Genomic DNA, 24,509 nt, shown 5'->3' on the forward strand with positions numbered 1-24,509 from the left:
AAAGAGTATGAGTGTGACGGTCAAGCTGTCCTCCGCAGAGGGTCACGTCTCGGGTCCGGTCCAGAACTCTGTGGTCCAGAACCCTGAGAGCCTGAGCTGCTTGAGGTTTCCTTCTGATTGGGCTGGGTGGAGTTTTTGCGTGTGTGAGTAGATGTAAAAGTATGTGGCTTTTATCCAGTTTTGACAGCTCGGCAGCTCAAAACACATGTTCACTGTGCAGGAGAGCAGGAAGCACTCGGGACTTTCCAACCTTCACACACAACTTAACATTTACATTTACAGCATTTATCAGACACCCTTATCCAAAGCGACTTACAATCAGTAGGTACAGGGACAGTCCCCCCTGGAGACACTCAGGGTTAAGTGTCTTGCTCAGGGACACAATGGTAGTAAGTGGGGTTTGAACCCGGGTCTTCTGGTTCATAACCTGTGTAACCTTTACACAGGTTATTAACATGGTATTAACTGATACGGACCACCTGTCTGGCAAATGGGCTTGTTACCTGGGGAGGGTGGAGTCACTGGGACGCTAAAACTGTCGGAGCAGTGGTGGCCTAGCGGTTAAGGAAGCGGCCCCGTAATCAGAAGGTTGCCGGTTCGAATCCCGATCCGCCAAGGTGCCACTGAGGTGCCACTGAGCAAAGCACCGTCCCCACACACTGCTCCCCGGGCGCCTGTCATGGCCGCCCACTGCTCACTCAGGGTGATGGTTAAATACAGAGGACAAATTTCACTGTGTGCACTGTGTGCTGTGCTGCTGCTGTGTCAATCACTTCACTTTATCACTTTAAAGCCACTATTACACTAACTAGTGTCAGTTTTACACACTGCAGTCTGTAAAGTCATTAACTGGTTGTGGATTTGCACAAACCCTTCATTTGTTCCACCGTTAACCGCGCCACCTCGGTGGCTTCAGGCCGATTCAGTAGCCTAGCGGGTAACACACTCGCCTGTGATCCAGAAGACCCAGGTTCAAACCCCACTTACTACCATCGTGTCCCTGAGCAAGACACTTAACCCTGAGTGTCTCCGGGGGGGGACTGTCCCTGTAACTACTGACTGTAAGTCGCTCTGGATAAGGGCGTCTGGTAAATACTGTAAATGTAAAATGTAAATATTACGCGTGTTGTTGTCTATTAAAAAATGTGTGTACAGGCGCCTCTGCTCCGTCCTGGTCAGCAGCGAGGCGAACAACAAGCTGCAACAGGCTCCTCTGCAAACTCCTTCTGTTTTGTGGGAATTCGACACTGATGCACAATTTTCCTCTCACGCTTTAAAGTGAAGTTGGCGTAGCAGCCCGACCTTGCGTGTGTTTAAAAAGGCCCTTCTGGTGAACCTGTTGTAGAAGATAATGGGTAATATAATCATGCAAAACAAGCTCTTTATTATTATTGTGATCGTCAGCGGCGACATCGCCTCAGGCATCCCACCAAAAGCCGCTCCCTCAAAAAAAATGATGTACATCATGTCCCATAAAGTTTGACCTGGGAATGTGATGTCTGTAATTATCACCCGCCAGCACCTTCTTCTTACATTCCAAGATGGCGACCATTGAGGGGTTTTGAGGTTGGATGAGAGGTCACACAGAGGTCCAGACAACAGAAAACTCCTCCTGTTTCTCTCCCACCCTCTTTCTCCAGTTTATGGGACGTTACGGGCTCCTGCACATTATCGCGGTTTAGACGCCCTTATCCAGAGCGACTTCTCATCGGGAGTTAGAGGGACAGTCCCCCTGGTTCTTACACACACACCCAAACACACACCTGCGTAGTGTGCAGACCATGAGGAGAAGTGAGTCTGTAATGTGTGTGTGTGTGTGTGTCTCTCTCTGCTTGAGGGGACAGAAGAGGGGGTGAGTCATTCTTTCTGAACCTCTCTGTCTTTCTTCTCTACTCGTCTTCTCGCTCTTCCTGCAAGTTGTCTCCTGCCCGATGTTGGAACAGAAGGAAGGAGAGAACAGGCCTGCGTCAAGGTGTGAGAACATCAGACGGGAGTGCATTACAGACACACCTGTCTGAGCTCCCTCTCCCTCTCTCTCTCTCTCTCTCTCTCTCTCTCTCACACTCACCCAGTGCAGAGCCATGAGTCACCATGGTGATTACTGTCTAGCACACAAAAGCAGAAATTCAGGGTGGGGCTGGGCGTGTGCTGGAGCATCACTCTCTCTCTCCTACATACTCACCCACACACGCTTTCAGACTGTACAACATGAGTAATGAAGAACCGTCCATGATGACAGAAATGTAGCTCACTGTTTTTTTTGTGTTTATTGTTGGTCCCCTAATTCTGTATCTGAAGTCTCTCGGTGCAGAATTACAGCCACTTTGATCCAGTCCCACAATGAGATTTCCCAAGACGTGCCATTCTGGTGTCTGTAGCTTTAAATGCTAATGAGGAGGAGAGAGGCGGGACGAGGAGGAGAGCGGCCTATAGAAGTTGAGGGAACATTCGTGGAAATGACGTCGTCAAACATGTTTCCTGAAAAAAATGTATTGACCCACTGGTTCTTCAGTAGGGAACTCCTATTATTAATGTTAAATTTGACATTTACATTTATGGCATTTACCAGACGCCCTTATCCAGAGCGACAGTAGTTACAGGGCTCTCGTACTTGGGTCTCAAGCAGACATAAGCTGTCTGACTACATCATAACCCTGGATAGCCTTTCTATCTCACCAAGTACTGAAGTGAAGGATCTAGGTGTCATCATTGATGCAGGTCTCTCATTTGATTTGCATGTAGATAATGTCACTAGAATAGCATTTTTTCACCTTAGAAATATTGCAGAAATAAGAAATATTATTTCAATGCATGATGCAGAAAAGTTGGTCCATGCATTTATAACATCAAGGTTAGATTACTGCAATGCATTACTGTCTGGATGCTCTAGTAGGTGCATGAGTAAACTCCAGCTAGTACAGAATGCTGCAGCCAGAGTTCTAACCAGAACCAGGAAATTTGACCACGTCACCCCAGTCTTACAATCACTGCACTGGTTACCCATCAAATTTAGGATTGACTACAAAATCCTACTTTTAACCTATAAAGCTCTAAATGGTCTCGTCCCATAGTACCTGAGTGAACTTTTAGTTCTTTACAACCCGCCACGCCTTCTTTGATCAATGGGTGCGGGGTCACTACTGGTACCAAAGGTGCAGAAGGTCACAGCTGGGAGCAGATCCTTCTCCTATAGAGCTCCGCAGTTGTGGAACGGCCTGCCTGTCAGTGTCCGGGACTCAGACACAGTCTCAGTGTTTTCTCTGGCTTTTTGTCCTAGACCCTCATTTCACTTCACTTTGACACAGTGTCAATTATAAAGTCCACTTTATCACAGAGTCCCCCTGTTAGACACAGACAGTGTTAAATTCACCCTAGTTGGGCTGTCCTAGTTAGGGTACCGGGCCACTGTAGCACCAATATACCACTATAACCACATATTTCAGTATCGGTCGTACAGTGCAACCGTCTGCCGCTGCTTCTGTTTGTTTTTCTCCGAGACACGAAATCAAGCACCCAGACTACTGGCAGACCCCAGTGAAGAGACCAGCAGATAAATCCTGGTTCCTGACAACTGCTTAACAAGGACATACCATGAAACAAACCAGAGGGTCACCACAGCCACCACCACCGTTACAACTACAGCTTCAGGGATCTCTAAATGGACAGTAACACCATAATGGACATGTAATGATGCTGGAGTACATCCTGGGCTTCTCCACCTCTACAACTGTAGGACGTTTTCTCTTATTGGACAAATGATCACCAGCCCTGCTCTGACACAATTTGCAGGCTCACTCTACCCTGGAAGGGGGTCCCTCTCTGTATCACTCCTTCCCAACGTTCCTTCCCACCTTTTTTTTCTCTCTACTAGAGTTTTTTTTCCGAGTTTTTCCTTGTGTGCAGAAGGGTCAAGTGTGGGGGGGGGGGGCCAACTTCAGGACCTGTCAAAGCCCATTGAGACGTACTGTATGTGACTATGGGCTTTGTAAGAAATAAATGTTGATGTTGTTGTTGTTCAGCCTTCGGGAGGAGAACTCTGTTGGAGTGTATCTGAAGAACGTAAGTGTGTCATGTTGAGTGAGGCAGCGTCAGTCTGCCAGAAACTGGGGCGGGTGAGGAGAGGTGAATCGAGAACACACTGATCCAGCTTACAGGAACTGTTTACGTCTCCAGAGCAGCGAGAACAAAGAAACACACACAGACTGACACACACGCCTCAGGGCTGTTACAAGACTGCAGAACCAGTTCTGTTGCGCTGCAGCTGCGGGAAAACTGGAGGCCCGTGGCGCCATCTAGTGTCAGAAAAATGAAAAAGCTGCTTTCTCCACTGAGGTGTGCTGTGTGGATCTCCTCACCTCTTCTTCTCTCCCATCAACCATGTGAACTTTTGGTGCAACAACATCACACCACCGACTCGCTGCCTGCGAATAAGCCGGACATCATCCAGTGGTCCGTCGGTGATGGAGAGAATCCAGCAGCGTCCCAGTGACCCTGAAAGCGAGCTGCAGCCTGATAGTCATCTGATCCGAGAGAGAGTTGGGGTCCTAATCTGGACCTGCTTATCAGGTAGAGGACTTGGTCCAGGTCACGTGACTGAAAAATGGACAGTCACCGTGAAGAAGTTAATGGCGGCGATTTGGTAGAGGACTTGGTCCTTGTCAACTGACTGAAAAATGGACAGTCACCGAGAAGAAGTTAATGGCGGCGATTTGGTAGAGAACTCGGTCCTGGTCACCTGACTGAAACGTGGACGGTCACCGTAACAAAGTTAATGGCGCCGATCAGGTAGAGGACTCAGTCCTGGTCACGTGACTGAAACATGGACGGTCACCATAACGAAGTTAATGGTGCCGATCGGGTAGAGGACTCGGTCCTGGTCACCTGACTGAAACGTGGACGGTCACCGTAACAAAGTTAATGGCGGCGATCAGGTAGAGGACTCGGTCCTGGTCACCTGACTGAAACATGGACGTCACCATAACAAAGTTAATGGCGCCGATCAGGTAGAGGACTTGGTCCTGGTCACCTGACTGAAACGTGGACGGTCACCGTAACAAAGTTAATGGCGCCGATCAGGTAGAGGACTCGGTCCTGGTCACCTGACTGAAACGTGGACGGTCACCGTAACAAAGTTAATGGCGGCGATCGGGTAGATGACTCGGTCCTGGTCACCTGACTGAAACATGAACAGTGACCGCAATGAAGTTAATGGCGGCGATCGGGTAGAGGACTCGGTCACCTGGTCACCTGACTTAAACATGAACGTCACCGTAACAAAGTTAATGGTGGTGATCAGGTAGAGGACTCGGTCACCTGGTCACCTGACTTAAACATGAACGTCACCGTAACAAAGTTAATGGCGCCGATCAGGTAGAGGACTCGGTCCTGGTCACCTGACTGAAACGTGGACGGCCACCGTAACGAAGTTAATGGCGCCGATCAGGTAGAGGACTCGGTCCTGGTCACCTGACTGAAACGTGGACGTCACCGTAACGAAGTTAATGGCGCCGATCAGGTAGAGGACTCAGTCCTGGTCACGTGACTGAAACATGGACGGTCACCATAACGAAGTTAATGGTGCCGATCGGGTAGAGGACTCGGTCCTGGTCACCTGACTGAAACGTGGACGGTCACCGTAACAAAGTTAATGGCGGCGATCAGGTAGAGGACTCAGTCCTGGTCACGTGACTGAAACATGGACGGTCACCATAACGAAGTTAATGGTGCCGATCGGGTAGAGGACTCGGTCCTGGTCACCTGACTGAAACGTGGACGGTCACCGTAACAAAGTTAATGGCGCCGATCAGGTAGAGGACTCGGTCCTGGTCACCTGACTGAAACGTGGACGGTCACCGTAACAAAGTTAATGGCGCCGATCAGGTAGAGGACTCGGTCCTGGTCACCTGACTGAAACGTGGACGTCACCGTAACGAAGTTAATGGCGCCGATCAGGTAGAGGACTCAGTCCTGGTCACGTGACTGAAACGTGGACGGTCACCGTAACGAAGTTAATGGCGCCGATCAGGTAGAGGACTCGGTCCTGGTCACGTGACTGAAACGTGGACGTCACTGTAACAAAGTTAATGGCGCCGATCAGGTAGAGGACTCGGTCCTGGTCACCTGACTGAAACGTGGACGTCACCGTAACGAAGTTAATGGCGCCGATCAGGTAGAGGACTCAGTCCTGGTCACGTGACTGAAACGTGGACGGTCACCGTAACGAAGTTAATGGCGCCGATCAGGTAGAGGACTCAGTCCTGGTCACGTGACTGAAACGTGGATGTCACTGTAACAAAGTTAATGGCGCCGATCAGGTAGAGGACTCGGTCCTGGTCACCTGACTGAAACGTGGACGTCACCGTAACAAAGTTAATGGCGTCGATCAGGTAGAGGACTCAGTCCTGGTCACGTGACTGAAACATGGACGTCACTGTAACAAAGTTAATGGCGCCGATCAGGTAGAGGACTCGGTCCTGGTCACCTGACTGAAACATGGACGTCACCGTAACAAAGTTAATGGCGCCGATCAGGTAGAGGACTCAGTCCTGGTCACGTGACTGAAACATGGACGGTCACCGTAACGAAGTTAATGGTGCCGATCGGGTAGAGGACTCGGCCACCTGGTCATCTGACTGAAACGTGGACGGTCACCGTAACGAAGTTAATGGCGGCGATCGGGTAGAGGACTCGGTCTTGGTCATGTGACTGAAACATGGACAGTGACCGCAATGAAGTTAATGGCGGCGATCGGGTAGAAGATTCGGTCACCTGGTCACCTGACTGAAACATGAACGTCACCGTAACAAAGTTAATGGTGGTGATCAGGTAGAGGACTCGGTCACCTGGTCACCTGACTGAAACATGAATGGTCACCGTAAAGAAGTTAATGGCGGCAATCGGGTAGAGGACTCGGTCATGGTCATGTGACTGAAACGTGGACGGTCACCGTAACGAAGTTAATGGCGCCGATCAGGTAGAGGACTCGGTCCTGGTCACCTGACTGAAACGTGGACGGCCACCGTAACGAAGTTAATGGCGCCGATCAGGTAGAGGACTCGGTCCTGGTCACCTGACTGAAACATGGACGGTCACCATAACGAAGTTAATGGTGCCGATCGGGTAGAGGACTCGGTCCTGGTCACCTGACTGAAACGTGGACGGTCACCGTAACAAAGTTAATGGCGGCGATCAGGTAGAGGACTCGGTCCTGGTCACCTGACTGAAACGTGGACGGTCACCGTAACAAAGTTAATGGCGGCGATCAGGTAGAGGACTCGGTCCTGGTCACCTGACTGAAACGTGGACGTCACCGTAACAAAGTTAATGGCGCCGATCAGGTAGAGGACTCAGTCCTGGTCACCTGACTGAAACGTGGACGTCACCGTAACAAAGTTAATGGCGCCGATCGGGTAGAGGACTCAGTCCTGGTCACGTGACTGAAACATGGACGGTCACCGTAACGAAGTTAATGGTGCCGATCGGGTAGAGGACTCGGCCACCTGGTCATCTGACTGAAACGTGGACAGTGACCGCAATGAAGTTAATGGCGGCGATCGGGTAGAAGATTCGGTCACCTGGTCACCTGACTGAAACATGAACATCACCGTAACAAAGTTAATGGTGGTGATCAGGTAGAGGACTCGGTCACCTGGTCACCTGACTAAAACGTGTACAGCCACCGTAAGGAAGTTAATGGTGGTGATCAGGTAGAGGACTCGGTCACCTGGTCACCTGACTGAAACATGAACGTCACCGTAACAAAGTTAATGGTGGTGATCAGGTAGAGGACTCGGTCACCTGGTCACCTGACTGAAACATGAACGTCACCGTAACAAAGTTAATGGTGGTGATCAGGTAGAGGACTCGGTCACCTGGTCACCTGACTAAAACGTGTACGGTCACCGTAAGGAAGTTAATGGTGGTGATCAGGTAGAGGACTTGGTCACCTGGTCACCTGACTGAAACATGGATGGTCACCGTAAAGAAGTTAATGGCGCCGATCGGGTAGAGGACTCGGTCACCTGGTCACCTGACTGAAACGTGGACGGTCACCGTAACGAAGTTAATGGCGGCGATCGGGTAGAGGACTCGGTCATGGTCACCTGACTGAAACATAGACGGTCACCGTAACAAAGTTAATGGCGGCGATCGGGTAGAGGACTCGGCCACCTGGTCATCTGACTGAAACGTGGACGGTCACCGTGACCAAGTTAATGGCGGCGATCGGGTAGAGGACTCGGTCCTGGTCACGTGACTGAAACATGGACGGTCACCGTAATGAAGTTAATGGCGGCGATCAGGTAGAGGACTCGGTCATGGTCACCTGACTGAAACATAGACGGTCACCGTAACAAAGTTAATGGCGGCGATCGGGTAGAGGACTCGGCCACCTGGTCATCTGACTGAAACGTGGACGGTCACCGTGACCAAGTTAATGGCGGCGATCGGGTAGAGGACTCGGTCCTGGTCACGTGACTGAAACATGGACGGTCACCGTAATGAAGTTAATGGCGGCGATCGGGTAGAGGACTCGGTCATGGTCATGTGACTGAAACATGGACGTCACCGTAACAAAGTTAATGGCGGCAATCGGGTAGAGGACTCGGTCACCTGGTCACCTGACTGAAACGTGGACGGTCACCGTAACGAAGTTAATGGTGCCGATCGGGTAGAGGACTCGGTCACCTGGTCACCTGACTGAAACGTGGACAGTCTCCGTAAAGAAGTTAATGGTGGCGATCGGGTAGAGGACTCGGTCATGGTCATGTGACTGAAACGCTGATAACCATCATACGTCCACTTATCTCTCCGTCTCTCATCCTCGCTCCCTTTGTTCGCTGAGGCCATGCCTCATTCCTTTCTCTTTCTCCCTCCCTCCGTTTCTGTGCCTTTCGCTCTCTCATTGAAACGAAAGCAGTCCTCGCCATGGGAACAGGCCCGAGTGAAATATGACACGCCCACACACACACTAGAGTGCTGGGACACAGGACACCCGAGGTCAGCTTGGCGTGACCCAGAAACCGGAGTAATCGGGGTCTGTGGCTCTTTTCACTCGGAATTCCTCAATTCAGACAAGTCCAGGGAAGACAAACGTGCACTTTGTTGCCAGAAGCGGTGAAGATTTAAAACGTACGAACTGAAATCTCGAATTCTCATTAATGGTCAGTGATGAAGCCGAAATCGTCTCTTGCCTCTTACAACGAAAACAACAGTAAAATTCCGGAGACGGAAGGAATGTAACAGAAACGAAACCAGAAAAATGTGGTTTTGACTGAGATGAAAGCAGGGGGTGAGCAGACCTTCACAAGACCAAGCTGCTCCACAAGTAGGGTGATAAGGGTGGTAGTAGTCTAGTGGGTAACACACTCTATGAACCTGAAGACCCAGGTTCAAACCCCACTTACTACCATCATGTCCCTGAGCAGGACACTTAACCCTGAGTGTCTCCAGGGGGGGACTGTCCCTGTAACTACTGATTGTAAGGCGCTCTGCATAAGGGCGTCTGGTAAATGCTGTAAATGTAAATGTAAGGTGACTGTGAGGGCACCACAGGGTCACTGGACACACCCGACTGCCACATATATAACCCTCACACACAGACCCCCCTTGTACAGACGTATGTGTAACTTCCTGTTTCCTGTGCTCTCGGACAGGAAGTAGAGGAACGCCGCTGCTGTGTGTACTTGTGTTAGGACTCATATATTGGAAATGGAATTCAGGCACATTTATGTAAACACACATACACACACACACACACACACACACACACAGCTGAAATTGCTCTACCAGCCTGGCAGCAGTGAGTCATGTGACTGAAGCGCTGCAGTTCTTATCTGCGACTGCGCAGTCATATTTGAATCAATGTTTTATCAACAGCAGGGCGCCCCCATGTGGGAGAAATGTACAAAACACACACCCAGGCGCACACACACATTCACAGGCATGGGTGTGGCTCTCGCAGATGTGTGTGAAAGCGTGCGGTAATGTGACATCATGCTGGGCCGCGGATTTGCTGATCAGCTCCCCCAGCAGAGAGGGAGAATGTGTGTGTGTGTGTGTGTGTGTGTGTGTGTGTGTGTGTTCACGCATGATGGAGAGAGGGTGAGAAAGCTGTACTGATGACACACACACAAACACACAGTCACAGTGGTGTGTCAGATTATCTACACACACACACACACATTACTTTTTCTACAGTGCACCTAATTGACATACTCGAGCAATGACTCTGTGTGTGTGTGTGTGTGTGTGTGTGTGCGCGCAGAATTTAACAGAATGGTTTAGACCCTCGACCATCCCGATGATGGCGGAGCTGCTGTTATTAATAACTGCGCCAGGGAGCTGTTATCTGTGATGGGTGTGTTAGAATGCCCTGGTGATGGCGGACATTCTCTCTCTCTCTCTCTGTGTGTCTCACACTCACACACACACACACACACACGTATTTGTTCTGTCACCGTGGTATTTGTCTCTACTGACCACAAACACAGAGACAGATGCAGGTTGTGTGTTTGCAGGAGGGGCGGAGCATGCACCGCTGCTTATCACGGTGACACACCGACGGCTGAGTTCAGGTGTGTGTTGCACATCCGCCAGCATGATGAACGTCACGGTTTTACTGTCTTTTACCCCATGTACAGAGTACAGAGCAGTAAAATGGACGTTATATGAACTCTCCCAAACATTAAAGAATTAAATGAGTCTATTTGCATAAATCAAGAGTCGCTGGTTTCGTTGGTTCCCTGGTTCTCCGGTCAGGATTCCCAGCATTCATATCGGCTCCATGCCACAGGGCCACAGGTAGGGTGGAGCCATCCTAAGACCTTTCTAGAACCAAGACGCCTGGTCTCCCATTATGTCTCCCCCCCCCCCCCCCCCCCCCCCCCCCCCACACACACACATACACACACACACACTGAGACCTCCCTACCTCCACGCTACTGGTGACCATCACACTCCTACACACTCACACTCCTACACACACACACACACACACACACACACACACTGAGACCTTGCTACCTCCACCCTACTGGTGACCATCACACTCCTACACACTCACACTCCTACACACACACACACACACACACACTGAGACCTCCCTACCTCCACGCTACTGGTGACCATCACACTCCTACACACTCACACTCCTACACACACACACACACACACACACACACTGAGACCTTGCTACCTCCACCCTACTGGTGACCATCACACTCCTACACACTCACACTCCTACACACACACACACACACACACACACACACTGAGACCTCCACGCTACTGGTGACCATCACACTCCTACACACTCACACTCCTACACACCACACACACACACACACACACACACACACACACACACACTGAGACCTTCCTACCTCCACCCCACTGGTGACCATCACACTCCTACACACACACACACAGACGCACTGTTCTCCTCCACCTTACTCCTCCCTACCTCCACCCTACCGGTGACCCTCACACTCCTACACGCACGTAGGGTCAGACCGGAAGCCAGTGAGGTGGGAGGAGTCCGGCCGAGGCCCCGCCTCCTCCTGCGCTGGAAAGTTTCTCTCGGCGGGGCGGACCGGACGGCTGCAGCGGGACTTCAGATCCCGGATCCCGGCGCAGCGGCTCCGACATGCGGCTCCTGAGCGGCAGCGTCCTGCTGAGCGCGGTGAGTCAAACTGGGTTCCGGAATGGAGCTTCGGTTCGGTTCGGTTCGGATCCAGGTTTTGGAACTTTAGCGTCGAAGCTGTTTGTTTTAATGGAGGGAAGCGACACACACTCACACACACACACACACACACACTCACACACACACCCCTGAATGGTGCAGATACCTGGACTTCTTTACCGACTGGTTCAGTTCTGGTTAGAAGAACTTGTCCTGTCATCTGCTGCGTTTGAGCTGTTAATGAATGATTAATCTGGCGCTGTGTGTGTGTGTGTGTGTGTGTGTGTGTGTCTGGTTACTTTGTTGCACGTGTTCGTTCTGGTTAAACTGCTGGAATGTTCTCACTTCATCAGCAGGAATGTGTTGACCGACTTCCATTAGTGGTTTGGTGCCACTTGTTTGTGGAAGTGAAGGGTTGGACTGCTGGTTAAATATGGCCTGCGGTGTGTGCGTGTGTGTGTGTGTGTGTGTGGTTACCAGACAAACTTCCTTCACTTTTCCATTGTTTACGTGAGACCTGCTTCCTGCAGAAAGGCCTGCGGTTGAGAACTGAGTCTCAGAAGACGGGAAATCAGGCAGACGTCACCGTGCATCTGAAGTTCTGCAGCTGATCGGGCGAATATTAATATAATAACAATATAATAACAATATAATAAGAAGGAAGATGGAAATTCAGATCAGAAGACAGGGCGGGGCGTCCTGCTGGGATTTACTGTTGTTCCTGCTGAACAGAACGTGTGCTGCTGCCAGTGAGCAGGGGTGTGTGTGGGTGTGTGTGTGTGTTGCTGTGTGTGTGTGTGTGTGTGAAGAACAACACACACCTCATACATAACAGAATTCATATCTTATCTCCCTGGTTACATTGCTGAGGTGTTTGATAAAGAAGCCTTTGTGCTGAGAACACACACACACACACACACACACACTTACAGTTGCTCACCTGTTACGGTGCAAATAAAATTCAGGATCGAAGAGCAGAAGCGAGCCCAGCGCTGAAGATCCTCGCTCCTGCGGTCGGAGCGTTCAGCTACGTTTACGGCCTTTATCCAGAGCGCCACTCCAATCCTTTTTGCTTGGTTGATATAAATGGGCCCGTAATTGTATGAAGGAATCGATGGAGAAGATTCATCTCTGATTTCATGTGACCTTCATGTGGACCAGAAATGGCGAGACGTTAGACGTGAAACGTGCTGCGGTGGTGTTCTCTCTGAGGCCCGCTTTACATTTACTGCATTTACCAGACGCCCTTATCCAGAGCGACTTACAATCAGTAGTTACAGGGACAGTCCCCCCCGGAGCAATTTAGGGTTAAGTGTCTTGCTCAGGGACACAATGGTATTAAGTGGGATTCGAACCCGGGTCTTCTGGTTCATAGGTGTGTTAGGTGTGTTACCCACTAGACTACTACCACCTACTTTCCCAGCTACTACTTTCCCGGCGCAGTATTCGCCCGGGTTCAAATCCCACTTACTACCATTGTGTCCCTGAGCAGGACACTTAACCTTAAGTTGCTCCAGGGGGGGACTGTCCCTGTAACTACTGATTGTAAGTCGCTCTGGATAAGGGCGTCTGGTAAATGCTGTAAATGTAAATGTATTCGCTGTGAGACACTAGTGCAGATTACTTCCTCCGGCTGTTTTTATTTTCTATAAATCTTGAAGTCAGACTTCAGTGCGGTGAAAATCTGAACCATTTCGTATTTCGTACCAGGGCAGCGTTACCGACGCTGGCCGTCCCGGTTTAATGTGCGTGTTGGGGTCAGCCTGTGGTGTTGGGTGTGGCTCGTCCTCGTAAACCCCGTGCTAAATCCTCATCTAAATCCCTCTTGAAGGGCGTTTCCACGCGGCGGCTCCTGGTAAGAAACATGTCGGTGTGAAGATGACCCGTGCAGGCACTGAACGTGATTTTACCGTATTTACCAGTAAAATGCCACGATGCCCACTGATGACAGGAACGCCGTCCCCGTGCTCTGCTTGTCCCGGTGTCAGACCCGCTTATCCCAAGATTCCCCGCACCCCGGCGATGTGGGCTGTGAAGATCAAGCCTTCGCAGGCCCCTGAGATGTTATCCATTCTGGCTGCCAGCGTCCATGGCAAAGAAACTCAAAATATCTGGCAACGTGATTGACGGCGCTGATTGTTTAGGAGTTGAAACGGGTTTTTAACCCCTCGGGCAGCGTAGGGTGGCGTCCGTCCAGCGGTGCCGGTGCGACTGTTTCTTCCTCAGTCTTGCACAACACGAAAATAAATGCATAACGAAGACGGCATGTGCATCGGCGCTTATTCATAGTACAACCTGGTACCAAGACGGAGTGGAGCGGTGACATCATCACTGAACATTTACAGCATTTACCAGACGCCCTTATCCAGAGCGACTTACAATCAGTAGTTACAGGGACAGTCCCCCCCTGGAGACACTCAGGGTTAAGTGTCTTGCTCAGGGACACGATGGTAGTAAGTGGGGTTCGAACCTGGGTCTCCTGGTGTGCGAGTGTGTTACCCGCTAGGCTACTAGCACCCTGAACCATGAGAAGGAGAAGAAGCTGTGAGCTGGCTGCTGAATGTCGTGAAATGTAATATGTAATATGACTGCGGGTTTTGAGTTTATTAACCATCCTAATGATGAATGACTGGCGTTTCCTGATCCTGGTCCTGGAGGACGTCCTGGGACGAGGTTTTCATTCAGACCTGCACAGTTGATGGAAGATCTGTGTCTGTTCCTCTTCTCTCAGGTGTTCTGTCAGTGGGTTCTCGCCTGTGTTCCACCTCACATTCGTGTCGAGGTTCCTGCTGTGGTTCAGGCTGGCTATGTACTATCCAGAGGTAATGAAACACACACACACACACACACACACACACGTCAAGCCTGACACCCCCATGCTGGAATGTGTGTGTGTGTGTGTGTGTTTTTCCTCAGTGAATCTCTTCCCATGTGGACAGAAGGTCCTCTTCTTCACCGCCTGTGACCCGGACTTCACCGTTCTGTCGGACGGGACGATCGTCACGCGGCGTGTGACCAGGGTGACCACAGAGGGGAAGTCGTTCTGTGTGTGGGCCCACGAGCAGGGTCAGCAGAAGTGGAGGGTGGACGTGAGTCTGACTCACGCTGATGAGGTGAGGCTGGAGGCCACGCCCACAATTTGGAGTGGTGAAATTATTGCTGACGAAAGGATGAATTGTCCACCCGACCGCAGAACTTGTCTCCATAGTTCCCAGAATTCCGTGTGTTTCAACAGGCACCCAAGGCTCCTGTCCTGAAGCGTTTTCGGAGGCGTTGGAGTCCTCCGCCCATCTACCTGAAGGAGAACACGCCAGGTCCGTACCCAAAAGACCTGGAGCAGGTGAGCTGGGTCTAAATACTGACATTTAAAAAAACGAATACGGAAAGGATAGGTACTATTACCGCGAACCGAACCCGACTTGAACCCAAGATTAACAGCTCTAAGCTGGACCCTCCTGCCATCAGATCGGCTCGGACTCCAGCCAGAACCAGACGGTTTATTACCGCATCAGCGGCCCGGGGGTGGACCAGCACCCAGTGGACGTGTTCAAGGTGGAGACGCTGAGCGGGATGTTGAGCGTGCTCCGCCCCCTGGACCGCGAGGAGTTTCCACAGCTGACGGTGAGTCGCGCCGAGTCGAGGCGCCGCTCCCGGCAACACTGACCAACCAGAACCTTCCTTCAGTTCACAGCCCGCGTCTTCAACAAGTTCACCCACAAGGAGACCGACCTGCCGCTGCCCATCACCGTCCACATCGAGGACGTCAACGACAACGCGCCCGTGGCGACGGGGCGGCTGCAGTTCACTGTGGTGGAACAGTCTCCGCCCGGTGAGATTTTACACTCGAATCCTCCTTTCGTTCTACAGCAATCGGGCCATTTGAGTTTCTGTGGTGTAGCGGTTATAACGTTGGCCTAACACGCCAAAGGTCCTCGGTTCGGTACCGAGCAGAAACAGACCTCGTTCTAGGGGCAGTGGTGGCCTAGCGGTTAAGGAAGCGGCCCCATAATCAGAAGATTGCCGGTTCGAATCCCGATCTGCCAAGTTACCACCGAGCAAAGCACCGCCCCCACACACTGCTCCCTGGGCGCCTGTCATGGCTGCCCACTGCTCACTCAGGCTGATGGGTAAAATGCAGAGGACCATGTGCTGTGCTGCTGTGTATCACAAGTGACGATCACTTCACTTTATCACTTTATTTTGCAAGTTGGCTAATATAAATGGACCCGTAATTGTATGAAGCGCCATTCAAACAGGAATCGATGGAGAAGATTCATCTCTGATTTCATGTGACTTCATCTGGACCAGAAATGGCGAGACGTTAGACGTGAAACGTGCTGCGGTGGTGTTCTCTCTGAGGCCCGTTTTCCAGGCGCGGTATTCGCTGTGAGACACTAGTGCAGATTACTTTCTTTCCTCCGGCTGTTTTTATTGTGTAAAAGGGGCAGGGCTTATAATGAGTTTATAACACATGCATGATGGTTAAATGTCTTTTGGACTTTTCCTCTCGCAAAAAAGGAAAATGCTGCCCAGACATGCAGAATGACGGAAGACTGCGGTATCAAACCAGCTCAAAGTTCTAGGAGCCTTGTATGAAATATCCATTGGATATTGATTATTGATTACATAGGCTGATGTGGGCTGTTTTGTGTTCCGTCTGTGTGGACGCAGGTACTGTGGTCGGCACGATCAACGCCACCGACAGGGACGAGCCCAACACGTCGCACACCAAGATCAAATACTCCCTCCTGTCCTCCGCCGAGCTGTTCACCATACACTCCTTCAGCGGGGTCATCACCACCAGAACCAGCACCCTGGACCGAGAGGTGCACACATGAAATCATCCTTTATTAATCCCACACCTGCAAAATGAGAAAATTAGACAAGAAATAACTAGAATAAAATCCCATACCGACAGTACAGTACAAAAAGTACACAAATCAAACAATCTGAACAAATAAATATGAATGCGAGTATTAGAAATTCTCTATATAATTATAATTATATATATAAATTGTATATATATAGTTCTCTGTGTGTTGTGGATTAGGAACTAATTACCTACCCAGAAATGTTTGTTGGTAAGATGTGATTTCTGACACCCAGAAGGGGAGGAGCCTGTAGACATGATTGACAGCTCTCACACACCCCACTTCCTCATTATGGACAGCGGCTTTAAATCTTCCAGACCCGTTGAATCACAATTTACCTCCACCTCTGTTGGACTTTTTCTTTTCTTGGACAGATCACCACCAACCCTTCACTGACACCACTTGCAGGGTCCCTCTACCCAGTTGCAGGGTCCCTCTACCCTGGACGGGCGTCCCTCTCTCCTTCTCAACGTTTCTTCCCACCTTTATTTCTCTCTCGTAGAGTTTTTTTTTCGAGTTTTCCTTGTGTCTAGTGTTGGGGTGTCAACTGTAGGACCTGTCAAAGCCCGTTGAGACGTACTGTATGTGACCGTATGTGACTAGGGTGGTAGGGTGGTAGGGTGGTAGTAGCCTAGTAGTAGCATTTACATTTACATTTACAGCATTTATCAGACGCCCTTATCCAGAGCGACTTACAATCAGTAGTTACAGGGACAGTCCCCCTGGTGCAACTTAGGGTTAAGTGTCTTGCTCAGGGACACAATGGTAGTAAGCGGGATTTGAACCCGGGTCTTCTGGTTCATAGGCGAGTGTTTTATCCACTAGGCTACTACCACCCTAGTGGTAACACACTCGTCTATGAACCAGAAGACCCAGGTTCAAATCCCGCTTACTACCATTGTGTCCCTGAGCAAGACACTTAACCCTGACTGTCCCCTTGGGGGGAATGTCCCTGTAAGTACTGATTGTAAGTCGCTCTGGATAAGGGCGTCTGGAAAATGCCGTAAATGTAAATGATTGTGAGAAATAAATTTCATTGATGTCAGTGGATGTCACAAATGTGACCACACCCACTACCAACACTGACATGCAGATTATCAGTTCTTTAATTCAAGCGTTCTGATGTGACATTAGGGACCGCGGCCACCCTCTTGTAGAGCGCAGGGACAATAAGGTCCACAGTTTCAAAAATCACATCACACGCAAACACGTCACTCATCATGTTTCACACACCGTGCGTCTTGTGTGCTTACAGACTCAAGCGAAACTCTTTGTTGCCGTGGAGCTCCGAGACATGGGAGGGGCTTCAGATGGTTTGTCGACCACGTCAACCGCGACGATCCTGCTGACGGACATCAATGACAACCCGCCCACTTTCAGAGAGACAATTGTGTGTATTCGAGATTTTCCGTTTTTGCTGCTGATGCTTCGTCTTCTGCCCTTCAGTCACATCTGAAACGATCTCTGGTCACAAGACCTCCATCCTTGCACCACCAAATCTTCAAACTTCTCTGTGGGTCTGACCATCTCTGCCTGTCTCCTGTCTCTCAGTACAAAGGCACAGTGGAGGAGAACCAGGCAGACAAGCTGATTCTGCGGATCCCGGTGGACGATAAGGATCTGGAGGGGACGCCCAACTGGCAGGCCGTGTTTTAAAATCACCAAGGGGAACCAGAATGGAAATTTCCGGGTTGAAACGGACCCTAAAACCAACGAGGCTCTGCTCTACGTCAGCAAGGTGTGTGTTAAGCTGCATAGTTTGCACCTTGGGCGAATTGTAGTCTGTGGAACTGTACGTACATCTGTGATCGTGCAGCGCGGGTTCCTCTGTTCCAGCCTTTGGACCATGAGAAGGGCGCCGTTGTGACCCTGGAGCTGGTCGCCCAGAACGTGGCGCCGCTGGTGGGCACCGGCGCCTCCTGGCGGTCGGTTCCTGTGGAGGTCCGGGTGGGGAACGTGGACGAAGGGCCTGAGTTCTCCCCACCGCTGCTGGTGCTCCGAGTGAAGGAGAACGTTCCCAACGGAACCCTGATTGGAACGTACACCGCCATCGACCCTGAGACCAAAAGCGGAAACGGCATCACGTGAGTTTCTTTTGGAAGAATCTTCATATGTCCTGATCTTAAAATGTCCTCATCATATAATGATATTTAAAAATGAGAAATGTTTTGAAGAACCAAGTGAACAGATGAAGCCGAAGTAGAAGCTCCTCTTGTCCTTTCTTCCGTCCGGTCAGGTACTACGAAGAGTCCGAGCCCGCGTCCTGGATACGCGTGGCTGAAAACACCGGCGAGCTGCGGACGACCAACACCATCGACCGAGAGTCCAAGTTCGTGTCCAACGGGACGTACAACATGACGGTCCGAGCCGTGGATGAGAGTACGGCTGCGGCCTCGCGCCACCGCAAATTCATTCATCAAATATCTCATTCTGATGTGATTCTGTTTGATTAAATTGCTTCTATTACGGAATATAAAACTGTACTTAACTTCGCCACGGTCACAGAGTGTCAGAACTGCTCGCGGTGAAACCCAGTAAAGTTACGGTGACCTTCAGCTACCAGTTTTCCTGGTCCCGGGACGGTTCTTTGGCTGTCAAAATGTGAGGAACTGGTTTGAGAGAAGATGCTCTGCAGGTCCAGTCTCTGACCTTTGACCCTCATGGCATTTGGGGTATGTGGGTTAGAGAATCTGAGGAATAACCACACCCTGTTCTGAACGTCTGGTGTAGCCGGTACGTTTTTACCATTTTAACAGTAGAAGCAGGGCTGAGCGATACATTGAAATCGAATCCAAATCGCGTTTTGAATAAACTCAAATGAATAAATCGCAATATTGCGATTTTACACCCCGTACTCGAACCAAACGAGAACCGGCGAATACGGCCAAATGGCGGAACGTCGCGGACGCTGTGGGGGAACCGGGCGAGTGCAGCCGAATGGGGGAACGTCAGGGACGCTGTGGGGGAACCGGGCGAGTACGGCCCAATGGGGGAACGTCAGGGATGCTGTGGGGGGAACGAGAACCGGGCGAGTACGGCCCAATGGGGGAACGTCAGGGACGCTGTGGGGGGAACCGGGCGAGTACGGCCCAATGGGGGAACGTCAGGGACGCTGTGGGGGAACCGGGCGAGTGCAGCCGAATGGGGGAACGTCAGGGACGCTGTGGGGGAACGAGAACCGGGCGAGTACGGCCCAATGGGGGAACGTCAGGGACGCTGTGGGGGAACCGGGCGAGTACGGCTGAATGGGGGAACGTCAGGGACGCTGTGGGGGAACCGGGCGAGTACGGCCCAATGGGGGAACGTCAGGGACGCTGTGGGGGAACCGGGCGAGTACGGCTGAATGGGGGAACGTCAGGGACGCTGTGGGGGAACCGGGCGAGTACGGCCCAATGGGGGAACGTCAGGGACGCTGTGGGGGAACCGGGCGAGTACGGCCCAATGGGGGAACGTCAGGGACGCTGTGGGGGAACCGGGCGAGTACGGCCCAATGGGGGAACGTCAGGGACGCTGTGGGGGAACCGGGCGAGTACGGCCCAATGGGGGAACGTCAGGGACGCTGTGGGGGAACCGGGCGAGTACGGCCCAATGGGGGAACGTCAGGGACGCTGTGGGGGAACGAGAACCGGGCGAGTACGGCCCAATGGGGGAACGTCAGGGACGCTGTGGGGGAACCGGGCGAGTACAGCCCAATGGGGGAACGTCAGGGACGCTGTGGGGGAACCGGGCGAGTACGGCTGAATGGGGGAACGTCAGGGACGCTGTGGGGGAACCGGGCGAGTACGGCCCAATGGGGGAACGTCAGGGACGCTGTGGGGGAACGAGAACCGGGCGAGTACGGCCCAATGGGGGAACGTCAGGGACGCTGTGGGGGAACCGGGCGAGTACGGCCCAATGGGGGAACGTCAGGGACGCTGTGGGGGAACCGGGCGAGTACGGCTGAATGGGGGAACGTCAGGGACGCTGTGGGGGAACCGGGCGAGTACGGCCCAATGGGGGAACGTCAGGGACGCTGTGGGGGAACGAGAACCGGGCGAGTACAGCCAAAAAAAAAGCCGTTTCCCACGTTGTACATGTCCACTCCACCTCCCAGCACAGGCGGGGACGCCGTTTCCCGCCCTTGACGTTCGGAGTTTTATCGACTTTGCATGTTTGTTATTAACCACGATCTGTCGTTTTCTCCTCCTCTCAGGTAAGAAGTCGGGCGTCGGCACGGTGATGATCATTATTGACGACATCAACGATAATGTGCCGTTTTTCCCCAAATCCTACGTGGTCCTGTGCGAGAAGGAGGGACAGTTGGGCTCGGTCCTTTTGGAGGCACAGGATATCGACGATGACCCGTACTCGGCACCTTTCACCTTTGAACTCGGGGATGCGGCGGAGGGAAAATGGAAACTGAAGGATGCGAAAGGTGAGACGGACGATGGCACCGCAGGGAGATTAATAAACGGGATTATGTTTTATTTCCCTAAAACCAGTACTTTGATGGACCAGTTGGGTTAAGGCAGAAATACAACTTGCCGTTAACTACGTACAAATGTACGATCATACAGCCGCGGTCCGTATCCGCCGTTCTTTGGTGTGCAGAGATCTGCACTGAACAGATGCCGGTTTTAAGATGCAGGTAGGGTGTTGGTAGCCTAGTGGGTAACACACTCACCTGTGAACCAGAAGACCCAGGTTCAAATCCCACTTACTACCATCGTGTCCCTGAGCAAGACACTTGACCCTAAGTTGCTCCACGGGGGGACTGTCCCTGTACCTACTGATTGTAAGTCGCTCTGGATAAGGACGCCTGGTAAATGCTGTAAATAAATAAATAATCGATTTACTTGGTTTGTGGCCTCGACGCTGCCTCCTGGTGGTGAGGAGTGTACGTGCAGATGTAGGTCACAGCGAGTATATTTCTGCTTTATCTCGTGTCCGGTGTGGAAATGAATCCTCGACCCGATTATGCGGAAGGTTTTGTTGTTTATGAATAAAATGGTAGAGAAAAGGACCCATTTTCTGACCGTGTTCCTCCAGACACGTCGGTGGTGCTGCAGCAGGCCACGGCGATGCCGATGGGCGAGTACGAGGTCCCTCTGCTGGTGAAGGACCGGCAGGGCACGGGCGGAGAGCAGGTGGTGCGGGTGAAGGTGTGCGAGTGTGTGGGCACCACCGGAGCGGAGGAGTGTGTTGCCCAGAGGCGGTCGGTGGTTCTGGGCGTGGGTGCCGTCCTGGCCATGCTGCTGGCCCTCGCCCTGCTGCTCTTACTCTGTGAGTGGCGCCCGCGTGACCCCACGTACCGCCCGTACCGTACCGTCCACTTCCCACAAAACAGCAGAACATCCCTCCCTCTCTCTCTCCTCCCTGCAGTTCTCCTCTTCATCTTCATCTGCACCACCAAGCGCGAGAAGTTCTACCTGGACGACAACGGCGCAGGGATGTTGCTGAAGTCCAACACCGAGGCACCGGGAGAGGAAGTGGTGGGAACACACACACACACACACACACACACACATAAACAGTGAATATGAGTGGAACATTATGACAGAATGCCAGATGAGACTCTTCTCAGGGGAGGAGGTGGCGGTGAGAAGATCGGTGGTGAATGTTCCCGGTTAAGTGTGCCGCGTGTTTGATGTCTGTGTCCGCCAGACGTCTGACCTGCGGGTGGCGCCACCTGTCGGCGAGGACCGCGATGGTTTGGTGAAGGGAGGCGCGGAGCAGACCACCCTCACCTCCCCAACAGCGTTCCCCGGTGGACACCAGACCCTGCAGAAGAGCAGCTTCCACACGATGAGGCACGAGTTCAGCAGCGCCACCGGCCACCACGACAACGTGTACGGCACGGCCGCTCACTACGGCGACGGTTTCTATGGCGACACCGGCTACGTGAAGTACTCTGACGCCTTTGCAACGTGGAGGACCAACGAGCTTTACTTGGACAGGGTGAGCTGGATGAAATTTCCAATCTTCACCTGACGCCGACAATCGCGGTTAAAACCCACCGCCGTGTGTGTGTGCCACCAGAAAATCGGCTACTTCGGCGAGGAGGATGAAGATCGGTATGCGGCAGACCTGCTGAAGCATTATGGGTACGAGGGGGAGGGCTCGCCGGCAGGCTCCGTGGGCTGCTGCAGCGAGCTGGGCGGAGACGAGACGCTGGACTTCCTGGACACGCTGGGACCCAAGTTCCGGACCCTGGCCCACATCTGCACCCACCGGGGCGAGCGGGAGTGAGGAGAGACGGAAACAAGCCGGATCAGGAGCGGCTTCTAATAATTCTTCCACAGGATGAACGTGTGTGTTTGGTTATTGCTGGACTTTTTTTTAACAAATTATGTCTATAACAAAAAAACATTTTTTTTTTTTGCTCGCAGTTTCTACCTAAAATTTTTCCTTTTTATACCAACGTGTGTTTTTTTTTTACTTCTTCCGAATGATGTGTGAAGTACGGTCCTCCTCACATGAATGTCTCTGTCCAGAGGAAGTAAAGAAGTGACGAGAACGGCTTACAAATCAATCAAAACACACTTTATAAGACTTTTCTAAGACTGACGGAAATCTGAATCATTTTACACCCGCGCGGCACCGGGCCACGTTGCACGATTCGCACCCTCAAACTCGCCTTTTTTTACACCGCAGTACAAAAAACTGGAACCTATTAAACACATGAGGTGATTTTATAATCTAGGACCTTCACACTCCTTCACACTTCCTGCTCCTCCCGTCCACGTTACGTTAGACGTTGGGGACGGGACGGCTGTCCAGCAGTTCCTATGCTGAGGCTTGTTGGCTACTTCCTGTTAATGGTCGTCTCGCGCATCGGAGCGTGCTGGAGCAGATTTGTAGGATCTCAGTCATGAAGTATAATTTATTCTTCTGTCTTCTCATGGTCAAGAGCCGGTCTTTGATCTCCCCGACGGTGGTACGAGTCCCACAACCATCTCTGTCGCAGCAGGACGAATGAGGAAAACTTTTATATTTTCTGGTCTCTGCCTAACCCTGGACTTTGGGGTCAGAGGTTACAGGTCGTTCCATTTGTTGGTGTGTGGAGTGACGTGCACTGTTGACGTGATTTGTGATAAGAAGCGCATTCCTGTCCATGCATTTAATAAACTGCAGTTTTCACTACAGGACTCTGAGTGCTGCTGAATACATCAGAACATCAGACCAAATGAATCAGAACAAAAGCGTTCATGAACATCATATCACTTTTTGGAAGCACAAACAAGATAATTAACCCGGGAACTGATACAGAATGGAAGGGACGGCCGGTGGTGACGTCCAGCACCACATCCATTTGTCTACCTGACTAGTTGGGCACCACATTACCTATTAGACAACACACTAACTTACCAACCAGAAGAGCAGAAAGTCCCAGGTTCCAACCCCACTTACTACCATCGTGTCCCTGAGCAGGACACTTAACCCTGAGTGTCTCCAGGGGGGGACTGTCCCTGTAACTACTGGCTGTAAATATGTTTGTATGGAACTGTTATGAACCAATGACGGTCCAGGATGGTATAACTACCTCCTGATCCATGATGGACCACCATCTGGCCAATGATGAGGCATCTGCATCCAGCAATAAGCGTGTGTGGGAAAGGCAGAGGACTCTGACCAATCACTTTACTTTACTTTACATTACTTTACTTTACTTTACTTGTCAGGTATAGAACACGCTGGGAATTGTTAAGTGCTGGATGATTTGTGTGTGTGAGTGTGAAATACTTTTTGAACAAGTGGGTTTTCAGCTGCTTCTTAAAGGTGGTAGTAGTCTCAGCTAGTCGAATGGAGCAGGACAAGTTGTCCCACCAGTCATGGACAACAAAGGAGAACACAAAGGAGTCGACTGGGACCGGAGACCCCGTGAAGAGGGGATTTTTAGTCTGGTTTCGTGTGCGGATCTGAGAGGGCGTGCAGGAGTGTATCTGGCTAGTAGTGTGTTGGTGTAAGAGGGAGAACTT

At 51.4% G+C, this 24,509-nt stretch overlaps 1 protein-coding gene and 1 non-coding gene across 2 annotated transcripts; both read left to right on the plus strand.

Moving 5' to 3' along the window:
• Positions 1–11,571: 11,571 nt before the first annotated feature.
• LOC114769749 (desmocollin-2-like) lies at positions 11,572–23,675 on the plus strand. Its single transcript, XM_028963059.1, is given in 17 exon segments — positions 11,572–11,680; positions 14,412–14,502; positions 14,597–14,793; positions 14,916–15,020; positions 15,146–15,301; positions 15,365–15,509; positions 16,352–16,506; positions 17,807–17,941; positions 18,103–18,201; positions 18,203–18,289; positions 18,388–18,635; positions 18,788–18,930; positions 20,744–20,965; positions 21,580–21,813; positions 21,913–22,022; positions 22,195–22,488; positions 22,570–23,675. Coding segments are annotated over 17 exon segments (2,667 nt in total). The 5' UTR covers positions 11,572–11,644; the 3' UTR covers positions 22,780–23,675.
• trnav-aac (transfer RNA valine (anticodon AAC)) lies at positions 15,564–15,636 on the plus strand. Its single transcript has one exon. It is a non-coding gene; the product is annotated as a tRNA-Val (tRNA).
• Positions 23,676–24,509: the final 834 nt, after the last annotated feature.

The sequence above is a fragment of the Denticeps clupeoides genome, chromosome 19, assembly GCF_900700375.1.
Source record: "Denticeps clupeoides chromosome 19, fDenClu1.1, whole genome shotgun sequence".
Taxonomy (NCBI): Eukaryota; Metazoa; Chordata; class Actinopteri; order Clupeiformes; family Denticipitidae; genus Denticeps; species Denticeps clupeoides.